The 11,988-nt window shown below is 45.1% G+C and overlaps 1 protein-coding gene across 1 annotated transcript; it reads right to left on the bottom strand.

Moving 5' to 3' along the window:
* Window positions 1–766: 766 nt before the first annotated feature.
* On the bottom strand, window positions 767–2,196 carry gpr185b (G protein-coupled receptor 185 b). The gene is made up of 3 exons (XM_029667310.2): window positions 1,999–2,196; window positions 1,575–1,861; window positions 767–1,352 (listed from the first exon to the last, which is right to left on the bottom strand). Exons 1-3 carry the CDS (start codon window positions 2,194–2,196, stop codon window positions 767–769), a joined length of 1,071 nt encoding a protein of 356 aa, XP_029523170.1.
* Window positions 2,197–11,988: the final 9,792 nt, after the last annotated feature.

Raw genomic sequence — 11,988 nt, forward strand, 5'->3', positions numbered from 1 at the left:
CACACATTACCATGGTCGGCTAGTTTGCTCATCATACGTGAGTTAGCTCATCTTGTGTTTATGAAGACTCCTTATCTTCCAACAAACTCCTACTAGGCTCTCTACTACTCATGCTCACCTTATGAGCTAGAAGCATTGTAGAGGCCTATAAGTGTTTCACCTTAGCCCCACACACAGTCACAGTCCACTACTACCATCTCTATCCAGTGAGCTTGGGTAGGGCTAGACCCAGGGTAATGCATCCCAGACCTTCTCAGTCCAGTCCATGCATCCTCGACGTATGACTAGGGGGAGCCACACCCGCCACCCAACACTGGTCTCAGCCCTAAGCAGGTGAGGTGTGGACTGGGCCACATTTCTCCTTGCCACCCTGTTCTGACGTCACCGTACCCCAAACCTAGACATTGTTGGAGACTGGAGGTCCTAAGAGGGGGTCGACCTTGCCTTGTTAGTCACCTTTGAACCTTGACCTCACCTCACCACACCCCACACCCTATACATCGTCAGAGGTTCGAGGAGGGGTGCCATCTTGCCTTGACGTCAACACACCCCTAGAGAAAGGGGGGAGGAGGGGGGATCCCCTTCCTCTGACGACCCAAACACCCCTACCTCTACATCACTGGATGTATGGTGGGAGGGAGAGATTGGAGGGGTCGCAGCCAGAAGCCCTTCTCCGGGGCTCGACATTCCCATCTCCCCGTTGGCCTGCCAACGTCCTCCACACGCTCTGGGCCAGTTAATCAAACTTTCTGTATGTTCAGGTTCCCTATACATCACTGGAGGTCCTCGCCCTCGGTCTGAGACTCAAATTTGATGGGACACACCCACAGCACGCCAACCACAACCCCTTCTGTATATCCGGGTTCCTGAAAGCGTATATAATTGGATTTATAACTGAATTACACGCCGCCGGCAGCACAGTGGCGTATGTATATATTATAGGATAACTCGAGTCCGCCACTATAGAATACATTGCGAACGGCAACCAACACATAGCGAAAGCGCAGAGAATCACAGAGAGTGTCTGGACTCCTTTGGTCGTGGAAATAGCGATGAATTGATGTTGGACTGCGATTTGCTGAGCATGGCGGAACGCAATCCTACAGATCTGCAGGTAGAGTTGCATCATGACTGCGAAGACCAATAGGAAGAAGATGGCGAGTGCAACGGCGTTGGATTTCGTGACTGGTCGGCATACGCTACAAGTCGTTTCGTCGTCTAGACAGTTCCACCCGAGGGCAGGGAGGACTCCAAGGATCAGACCCACCAACCAGATTAGCCCTATTACCAGGTACGTGAAGAGAACAGTCCGTTCGGTGTGATAGGTCAACGCGTTGTACAGCGACAGGTACCTGTAATGGAGTGAACATTACTGTCAGTCCAGTCCATGTTTTCACTGGCACACTCACTATTCCTAAACATGTTTAACTCATACTGATAACTGATTACTTTAGTCCAGTCCATGTTTTCATCTTAGTGAGAACTGATACACTCAGAATTCCAATACATAGTTGCATCGCTGCAATTATAGTAATCAGAAATACAACATAAAGAGAAATACAATGTCACCATACCTGTCCACAGTGATCGCCAGGATATTCAAAATGGACGCAGAGAACGCCACGATAAGTATCCCCGTGGAAACCAAGGTCACGACCTCTCCCTTGACCAGATAGATGAAGACAAAGTTTAGGATGAGTCCGAGACCCGCCAGGAGGTCGGCGAACGCCAGCGAACCAATCAGGATGAACATAGGAGCTCGAAGGGTCGGCGTGTAGAACAGGACAGCAATGACCAGAGCATTCTCACAGGAGATGAGGGTTCCTGTGACACATAATGCCACGTCCCATGGGCTGACATCCTGTTTATGACAACAATAATAGTAATACGTTTTCAAAATACCCAAAGTCACTTAACATAGTCAGCAAAAAAAAATGTAAAGCTATAAAGTCAACCAGTACATTTATGTTCACAGAACTTGATGACATCATGACTAACCTGGGGTGAGGTCAGAGGTCGTAGATCAAGGTCAGATGTGGAGGTGCGGACGGGGACTGCGGAGGAGGAGTTGACCCCAGGGAAGTCAGGGTAAGGGTCAAGCCAGGGGTCCAGGGATGAGGGATCAAAGGTTGCAGAGGAAGTAGTGTTCTGGGGAAGGCCACCACTGCTCATGGCTGCAGCTAGGGAGAGGATCATAACTGGATGAAGGGAAGAAGGGGGGTGAAGAAGAAGAAGGGAGAGAGTAGGCTGTATTAATAAGGAGACGGGACACCATAGTGTAAGATTCAGGAACGTCTTTAATAAGATAAAAACCAGATAGAGAATACAGAACATAATGGTTACTGTAGTACATTATTCTACAGAGGGAGAGGAGAGGGAGAGAGGAGTCCAGGTGGGAGAGAGGGGGGATGGGTGAGTGTTGGGTCAGAGAGGAAGGATGGATGAGGGAAGAGGATTAAGTGATTCAGGTTGAGGAGGAGAGGGAGAGAGTGAGTGAGTCAGAGGTATCCATTACTATAGAGGAATAAAGTCACTTCTCAAAAAAAAACAGAGATCATCCATCCAATCAACATTGGAAACAAAAGCGCCTGATTCAAATAATATATATACCGAGTAAAACAAATATTCGGAACCCCCCCCACAAACAGTGTTCCTACTACCATACCCCTTTCAAAGGCACTTCAATCTTTTTGTCTTGCCACACAGACACAATCCATGTCTCAATTGTCTCAAGTATTCTTTAATGAACCTGTCTCCTCCCCTTCATCTACACTGATTTGAAGTGGATTTTAAAGGTGTTTAAAAAGGGATCAAAGCTTTCACCTGGTCAGTCTATGTCATGGAAAGAGCAGATGTTGTGTGCTTAAGGTTGTTGTCCTGTTGGAAGGTGAACAGATTGCTCAGTTTGGCTGGGCGGCCAGCTCTAGGAAGAGTCTTGGTGGTTCCAAACTTCTTCCATTTAAGAATGGTCGAAGCCACTGTGTTCTTAGGGACCTTCAATGCTGCAGAGATCTTTTGGTACCCTTCGCCAGAACTGTGCCTCGGCACAATCCTCGGCTCTTCAGACAATTCCTTCGACCTCATGGCTTGGTTTTTGCTCTGATATGCACTTTCAACTGTGGGACCTTATAGAGACAGGTGTGTGCCTTTCCAAATCATGTCCAATCAAATGAATTTACCACAAGTAGACACCAATCGAGTTGTAGAAACATCTTAATGGAAACAGGATGCATCTGCGCTCAATTTCGAGTCTCATACCAAAAGGTCTGAAAACGTATGTAAATGTAACATTTCTGTTTTTTATTTTTAATAAATGTGCAAACATTTCTAAAAAAACTGTTTTGGCTTTGTCATTATGGGGTATTGTGTGTAGATTGACAATAAATAAAAATAAACCATTTAATCAATTTTAGAATAAGGCTTTAACCTTGCAAAATGTGGAAAAGTGAAGGTGTCTGAATACTTTCTGAATGCACAATATTTGTTTTGACCATGACTGTTTACTATCTAAGATAACACCAAGTAATTTAGTCTCCTCAACTTGTTCAACAACCACACCATTCATCACCAGATTCAGCTGAGGTCAAGAGCTTGGGGAATAATTTGTACCAAATACAATGCTCTTGCTTTTAGAACTGACTACAACTCCTTGTTAAGGGTTTCAGTGAATTCATTAGCTGTGGTTGCTGACATGTATTTGGTTGAATCATCAGCATACAGTACATCATACATTTTTTAATTTAGTCACATAATTGCTCAATTTGCTATCAGCAGCCAGAATTATTAGCCACGAATTTTGCCCCATCTCTTTTAACCATTCAGCTTTTCAATTCCATCAATCGGTGGAGCTTTAAGAGTTCTAACAGCCAGTTTCTTAATTAACAGATGCATGTTTATCTATAATAGGAAGAAGCAATTTCATGACATTATTAAGTGCAGTGGTTGGATGCTCCTTATTAATCACATCAAACCAGCAAAAATGTTTTGTATCACCCACATAAGATTCACAGCAAAAACATTTGTATGATCTCTTATACACTATTTTAGGCCCAGCTTCTGGAACCTTCGTTCTCCTAGATATAGAGTAGCCTCTATATTGTGATCACTGCATCCAATGCATATTGATACAGCTTTAGAACAAAGCTCTACCGTATTAGTCAAAATGTGATCAATACATGTGGATGATCTTGTTCCTGTTGTGTTTGTAAAAACCCTGGTAGGTTGATTAATAACCTGAACCAGATTACAGGTGCTGATTACACTGAGAAGTGTTCTCTTGAGCGGACAGCTCCGACCAATCTCCGACCAAAGCTGGTCCGACCAATCTGATTCCACGCTTCAAGACTGCTTCGATCACGTGGACTGGGATATGTTCCGCATTGCTTCCAACAACAACATTGACTAATACGCTGATTCGGTGAGCGAGTTCATTAGAAAGTGCATTGACGATGTCGTTCCCATAGCAATTATTAAAACATTCCCAAACCAGATACTGTGGATTGATGGCAGCATTCGCGTGAAACTGAAAGCGCGAACCACTGCTTTTAACCAGGGAAAGGTGACCGGAAACATGACAGAATACAAACAGTGTAGCTATTCCCTCCGCAAGGCAATCAAACAAGCTAAGCCTCAGCATAGAGACAAAGTAGAGTCACAATTCAACGGCTCAGACACAAGAGGTATGTGGCAGGGTCTACAGTCAATCACGGATTACAAAAAGAAAACGAGCCCCGTCACAGACCAGGATATCTTGCTCCCAGGCAGACTAAATCACTTTTTTGCCCGCTTTGAGGACAATACGGTGCCACTGACACGGCCTGCAACCAAAACCTGCAGACTCTCCTTCACTGCAGCCGACGTGAGTAAAACATTTAAACGTGTTAACCCTCGCAAGGCTGCAGGCCCAGACGGCATCCCCAGCCGCGTCCTCAGAGCATGCGCAGACCAGCTGGCTGGTGTGTTTACGGACATATTCAATCAATCCTTATCCCAGTCTGCTGTTCCCACATGCTTCAAGAGGGCCACCATTGTCCCTGTTCCCAAGAAAGCTTCCGTCATCATGAAGTGCTTTGAGAGACTAGTCAAGGACCATATCACCTCCACGTTACCTGACACCCTAGACCCACTCCAATTTGCTTACCGCCCAAATAGGTCCACAGACGATGCAATCTCAACCACACTGCACACTGCCCTAACCCATCTGGACAAGAGGAATACCTATGTGAGAATGCTGTTCATCGACTACAGCTCAGCATTTAACACCATAGTACCCTCCAAACTCGTCATCAAGCTCGAGACCCTGGGTCTCGACCCCGCCCTGTGCAACTGGGTACTGGACTTCCTGACGGGCCGCCCCCAGGTGGTGAGGGTAGGTAACAACATCTCCACCCCGCTGATCCTCAACACTGGGGCCCCACAAGGGTGCGTTCTGAGCCCTCTCCTGGAGTCCCTGTTCACCCACAACTGCTGGCCATGCACGCCTCCAACTCAATCATCAAGTTTGCGGACGACACTACAGTGGTAGGCTTGATTACCAACAACGACGAGACGGCCTACAGGGAGGAGGTGAGGGCCCTTGGAGTGTGGTGTGGTGAAAATAACCTCACACTCAACGTCAACAAAACTAAGGAGATGATTGTGGACTTCAGGAAACAGCAGAGGGAGCACCCCCCTATCCACATCGATGGGATAGTAGTGGAGAGGGTAGTAAGTTTTAAGTTCCTCGGCGTACACATCACGGACAAACTGAATTGGTCCACCCACACAGACAGCGTCGTGAAGAAGGCGCAGCAGCGCCTCTTCAACCTCAGGAGGCTGAAGAAATTCGGCTTGTCACCAAAAGCACTCACAAACTTCTACAGATGCACAATCGAGAGCATCCTGTCTGGCTATATCAACGCCTGGTACGGAAACTGCTCCGCCCACAACCGTAAGGCTCTCCAGAGGGTAGTGAGGTCTGCACAACGCATCACCGAGGGCAAACTACCTGTCCTCCAGGACACCTATACCACCCGATGTCACAGGAATGCCATAAAGATTATCAAGGACAACAACCACCCGAGCCACTGCCTGTTCCCCCGCTATCATCCAGAAGGCGAGGTCAGTACAGGTGCATCAAAGCAGGGACCGAGAGACTGAAAAACAGCTTCTATCTCAAGGCCATCAGACTGTTAAACAGCCACCACTAACATTGAGTGGCTGCTGCCAACACACTGACTCAACTCCAGCCACTTTAATAATGGTAATTGATGGAAAATACATCACTAGCCACTTTAAACTATGCCACTTTGTTTACATACCCTACATTACTCATCTCATATGTATATACTGTACTCGATACCATCTCCTGCATCTTGCCTATGCCGTTCTGTACCATCACTCATTCATATATCTTTATGTACATATTCTTTATGCCTTTACACTTGTATAAGTGTACGGTAGTAGTTTTGGAATTGTTAGGTTAGATTACTCGTTGGTTATTACTGCATTGTCGGAACTAGAAACACAAGCATTTCGCTACACTCGCATTAACATCTGCTAACCATGTGTATGTGACAAATAAATTTGATTTGATTTGAAAACCAGTCAATATTCAGATCCCCAAGAAAATAGACCTCTCTGTTTACATTACATACACTATCTAGCATTTCACACACATTATTTACAGTTGAAGTCAGAAGTTTACATACACTTAGGTTGGAGTCATTAAAACTCGTTTTTCAACCACTCCACAAATTTCTTGTTAACAAACTATAGTTTTGGCAAGTCGGTTAGGACATCTACTTTGTGCATGACACAAGTCATTTTTCCAACAATTGTTTACAGGCAGATTATTTCACATATAACTCACTGTATCACAATTCCAGTGGGTCAGAAGTTTACATACACTAAGTTGACTGTGCCTTTCAACAGCTTGGGAAATTTCACAAAAGTATGTCATGGCTTTAGAAGCTTCTGATAGGCTGATTGACATAATGTGAGTCAATTGGAGATGTACCTGTGGATGTGTTTCAAGGACTACCTTCAAACTCAGTGCCTCTTTGCTTGACATCATGGGAAATTCTAAAGAAATCAGCCAAGACCTCATAAAATAAATTGTAGACCTCCACAAGTCTGATTCATCCTTGGGAGCAATTTCGAAATGCCTGAAGGTACCACGTTCATTTGTACGTACAATAGTACGCAAGTATAAACACCATGGGACCACGCAGCCGTCATACCGATCAGGAAGGAGAAGATTTCTGTCTCGTAGAGATGAATGTACTTTGATGCGAAAAGTGCAAATCAATCCCAGAAAAACAGCAAAGGACCTTGTGAAGATGCTGGAGGAAACAGGTACAAAAGTATCTATATCCACAGTAAAGCGAGTCCTATATTGACATAACCTGAATGGCTGCTCAGCAAGGAAGAAGCCACTGCTCCAAAACCACCATAAAAAAGCCAGACTACGGTTTGCAACAGCACATGGGGACGAATATCGTACTTTTTGGAGAAATGTCTTGTGGTCTAATGAAACAAAAATAGAACTGTTTGTCCATAATGACCATCGTTATGTTTGGAGGAAAATGGGGGATGCTTGCAAGCCGAAGAACACCTTCCCAACCATGAAGCATGGGGGTGGCAGCATCATGTTATGGGGGTGCTTTGCTGCAAGAGGGACTGGTGCACTTCACAAAATAGATGACATCATGAGGTAGGAAAATTATGTGGATTTATTGATGCAACATATATTGAAGCAACATCTCAAGACATCAGTCAGGAATTTAAAGCTTGATCACAAATGGGTCTTCCAAATGGTCAATGACCCCAATCATACTTCCAAAGTTGTGGCAAAAATGGCTTAAGGAGAACAAAGTCAAGTTATTGTAGTGGCCATCACAAAGACCTGACCTTAATCCTATAGAAAATTTGTTGGCAGAATTGAAAAAGTGTATGCGAGCAAAATTCATCCAACTTATTCACCCAAAATATTTCAAAACACACATCCTGTTTGCAACAAGGCACCAAAGTAATACTGCAAAAAAATGTGGCAAAGCAAACAACTTTTTGTCCTCAATACAAAGTGTTATGTTTGGGACAAATCCAATACAACATATTACTGAGTACCAATCTCCATATTTTCAAGCATAGTGGTAGCTGAATCATGTTATGGATATGCTTGTAATCGTTAAGGACTGGGGAGTTTTTCAAGATAAACAAATTAATTGAATGGAGCTAAGCACATGCAAAATACTAGAGGAAAACCTGGTTCAGTCTGCTTTCCACCAGACACTGTGAGATGATTTCAGCTTTTAGCAGGTCAATAACCTAAAACACAAGGCCAAAATGTACACTGGAGTTGCTTACCAAGAAGACAGTGAATGTTCCTGGGTAGCCGAGTTACATTTTTTACTTACATTTACTTGACAATGTATGGCAATACCTGAAAATGGTTGACTAGCAATGATCAACAACAAATTTGACAGAACTTGAAGAAATTTGAAAATAATAATAGGCAAATGTTGCCCAATCCAGGTGTGGAAAGCTCTTAGAAACGTACCTAGAAAGACTCACAGCAGTAATCATCTTTTTTTCCCAAGATGGCGTAGCAGTCAGATGTCTTTGTCTTCGTCTTGTCGTGTCCTGTGTATATATATTTTTATATATTGTTCTTTGCATATATTATTCCTATATCCTTCCAGTATTTATGCTGCAGTAGTTTGTGTCGGGGGGCTGGGGTCAGTTTGTTATATCTGGAGTACTTCTCCTGTCCTATCCGATGTCCTGTGTGAATTTAAGTATGCTCTCTAATTCTCTCTTTCTCTCTTTCTTTCTCTCTCTCGGAGGACCTGAGCCCTAGGACTATGCCTCAGGACTACAGGGCATGATGACTCCTTGCTGTCCCCAGTCCACCTGGCCGTGCTGCTGCTCCAGTTTCAACTGTTCTGCCTGTGATTATTATTATTTGACCATGCTGGTCATTGATGAACATTTGAACATCTTGGCCATGTTCTGTTATAATCTCCAACCGGCACAGCCAGAAGAGGACTGGCCACCCCTCATAGCCTGGTTCCTTTCTAGGTTTCTTCCTAGGTTTTGGCCTTTCTAGGGAGTTTTTCCTAGCCACCGTTCTTCTACGCCTGCATTGCTTGCTGTTTGGGGTTTTAGGCTGGCTTTCTGTACAGCCCTTTAGATATCAGCTGATGTACGAAGGGCTATATAAATAAATGTGATTTGATTTGATTATCAATGAACCTACCAGGTACAACCCCAATTCCGTAAACACGGGCACCCTCATAGATATCATCCTAACCAACCTGCCCTCCAAATACACCTCGGCTGTCTTCAACCAGGATCTCAGCGATCACTGTCTCATTGCCTGCGTCCGTAATGGGTCTGCAGTCAAACGACCACCCTTCATCACTGTCAAACGCTCCCTAAAACACTTCAGCGAACAGGCCTTCCTATTCGACCTGGTATCCTGGAAGGAAATTGACCTCATTCCGTCAGTAGAGGATACCTGGTTATTCTTTGAAAGTGCTTTCCTCGCCATCTTAAATAAGTATGCCCATTAAAAAAATGTAGAACCATGAACAGATATAGCCTTTGCTTCACTCCAGACCTGAATGCCCTTGACCAGCACAAAAACATCTTGTGGCATACTGCGTTAGCATCAAATAGCCCTCACGATATTCAACTTTTCAGGGAAGTTAGGACCGATATACACAGGCAGTTAGGAAAGCAAAGGCTAGCTTTTTCAAACAGAAATTTGCATCCTGTAACACAAACTCCAAAAAGTTCTGGGACATTGTAAAGTCCATGGAGAATAAGAGCACCTCCTCCCAGCTGCCCACTGCACTGAGGCTAGGAAACACTGTCACCACCGATAAATCCACGATAATGAAGAATTTCAATAAGCATTTCTCTACGGCTGGCCATGCTTTCCACATCGCTACCCCTACCCCGGTCAACAGCCCGACAGCAACTTGCCCAAGCCTCCCCCACTTCTCCTGCACCCAAATCCAGATAGCTGATGTTCTGAATGAGCTGCAACATCTGGACCCCTACACATCAGCCGGGCTAGACAATCTGGACCCTCTCTTTCTAAAATGATCCACTGAAATTGTTGCAACCCCTTTTACTAGCCTTTTCAACCTCTCGTATCGTCTGAGATCCCCAAAGATTGGAAAGCTGCCGTGGTCATCCCCCTCTTCAAAGGGGGAGACACTCTAGACCCAAACTGCTACAGACCTATATCTATCCCACCCTGCCTTCCTAAGGTATTCGAAAGCCAAGTTAACAAACAGATCACCGACCACTTCAAATCCCACCGTACCTTCACCGCTATGCAATCTGGTTTCCGAGCTGGTCATGGGTGCACCTCAGCTACACTCAAGGTCCTAAACGATATCATAACCGCCGTCGATAAGAGACAATACTGTGCAGCTGTATTCATCAACCTGGCCAAGGCTTTCGGCTGTGTCAATCACCACATTCTTATCGGCAGACTCAACAGCCTTGGTTTCTCAAATGGCTGCCTCGCCTGGTTCACCAACTACTTCTCAGACAGAGTTCAGTGTGTCAAATCGGAGGGCCTGTTGTCCGGACCTCTGGCAATCTCTATGGGGGTGCCACAGGGTTCAAATCTCGGGCCGACTCTCTTCTCTGAATACATCAATGATGTTGCTCTTGCTGCTGGTGATTCTCTGATCCACCTCTACGCAGACGACACCATTCTGTATACTTCTGGCCCTTTAAACAGGTTAACATACACAAGGCTGCGGGGCCAGGCGGATTACCAGGACCTGTACTCCGGGCATGTACTGACCAACTGGCAGGTGTCTTCACTGACATTTTCAACATGTCCCTGATTGACTCTGTAATACCAACATGCTTCAAGCAGACCAGCATAGTCCCTGTGCCCAAGAACACAAAGGCAACCTGCCTAAATGACTACAGACCCGTAGCACTCACTTCCGTAGCCATGAAATGCTTTGAAAGGCTGGTAATGGCTCACATCAACAAAATTATCCCAGAAACCCTAGACCCACCCCAATTTGCATACCACATGGCAAGCGGTACCGGAGTGCCAAGTCTAAGTCAAAAAGGTTTCTCAACCGTTTTTACCCCCAAGCTCCTGAACAGGTAACCAAATGGTTACCCGGACTATTTGCATTGTGTGCACCCCCCCCCCCCCCCCAACCCCTCTTTTGCGCTGCTGCTACTCTCTGTTTATCTTATATGCTCCCGCACATTGGCTAACCGGGCTATCTGCATTGTGTCCCACCTGCATTGTGTCCCACCACGCTTCTGCTACTCTCTGTTCATCATATATGGACAGTCACTTTAACGATACCTACATGTACATACTACCTCTATAAGCCTGACTAACAGTTGTCTGTATATAGCCTTGTTACTCTTTTTTTCAAATGTCTTTCTACTGTTGTTTTATTTCTTTACTTACCTACACACACACATGCCTTTTTTTGGCACCATTGGTTAGAGCCTGTAAAGTAAGCATTTCAGAGTAAGGTTTACACCTGTTGTATTCGGCGCACGTGACAAATATAACGTCAAGTAGGTACACCAACCTGTTCACGAAAATGGATCGCTCCTGCAGACAGTGAGTAAAGTGGCCATGGCTTGTTAAATAAAGCAGGCAGACAGGCATCGAGGCATTCAGTTACTGTTCGATTGAAAGTTAGAATGGGCAAAACAAGTGACGTATGCAACTTTAAGTATGGTATGATCGTCAGAGAATAGTGCAACAAACAAAAAAAGTCCTATGGGCTGATGACAGAGGTCGAATGAGAATGGCAAGAATCTTGCACGCTAACAGGCAGACCACAAACAGACAAATAATGGAACAGTACAACAGTGAAGTGCAGAACGGCAACTCGTCGAACCTTGTCACGGATGGGCTATTGCAGCAGACGACCACACCGGGTTCCACTCCTATCGGTCAAAAACAAGAAGAAGCCGCTCCAGTGGGCACGCGATCACCAACAC

Source organism: Oncorhynchus nerka, linkage group LG8, assembly GCF_034236695.1.
Source record: "Oncorhynchus nerka isolate Pitt River linkage group LG8, Oner_Uvic_2.0, whole genome shotgun sequence".
In the NCBI taxonomy this organism is placed as follows: Eukaryota; Metazoa; Chordata; class Actinopteri; order Salmoniformes; family Salmonidae; genus Oncorhynchus; species Oncorhynchus nerka.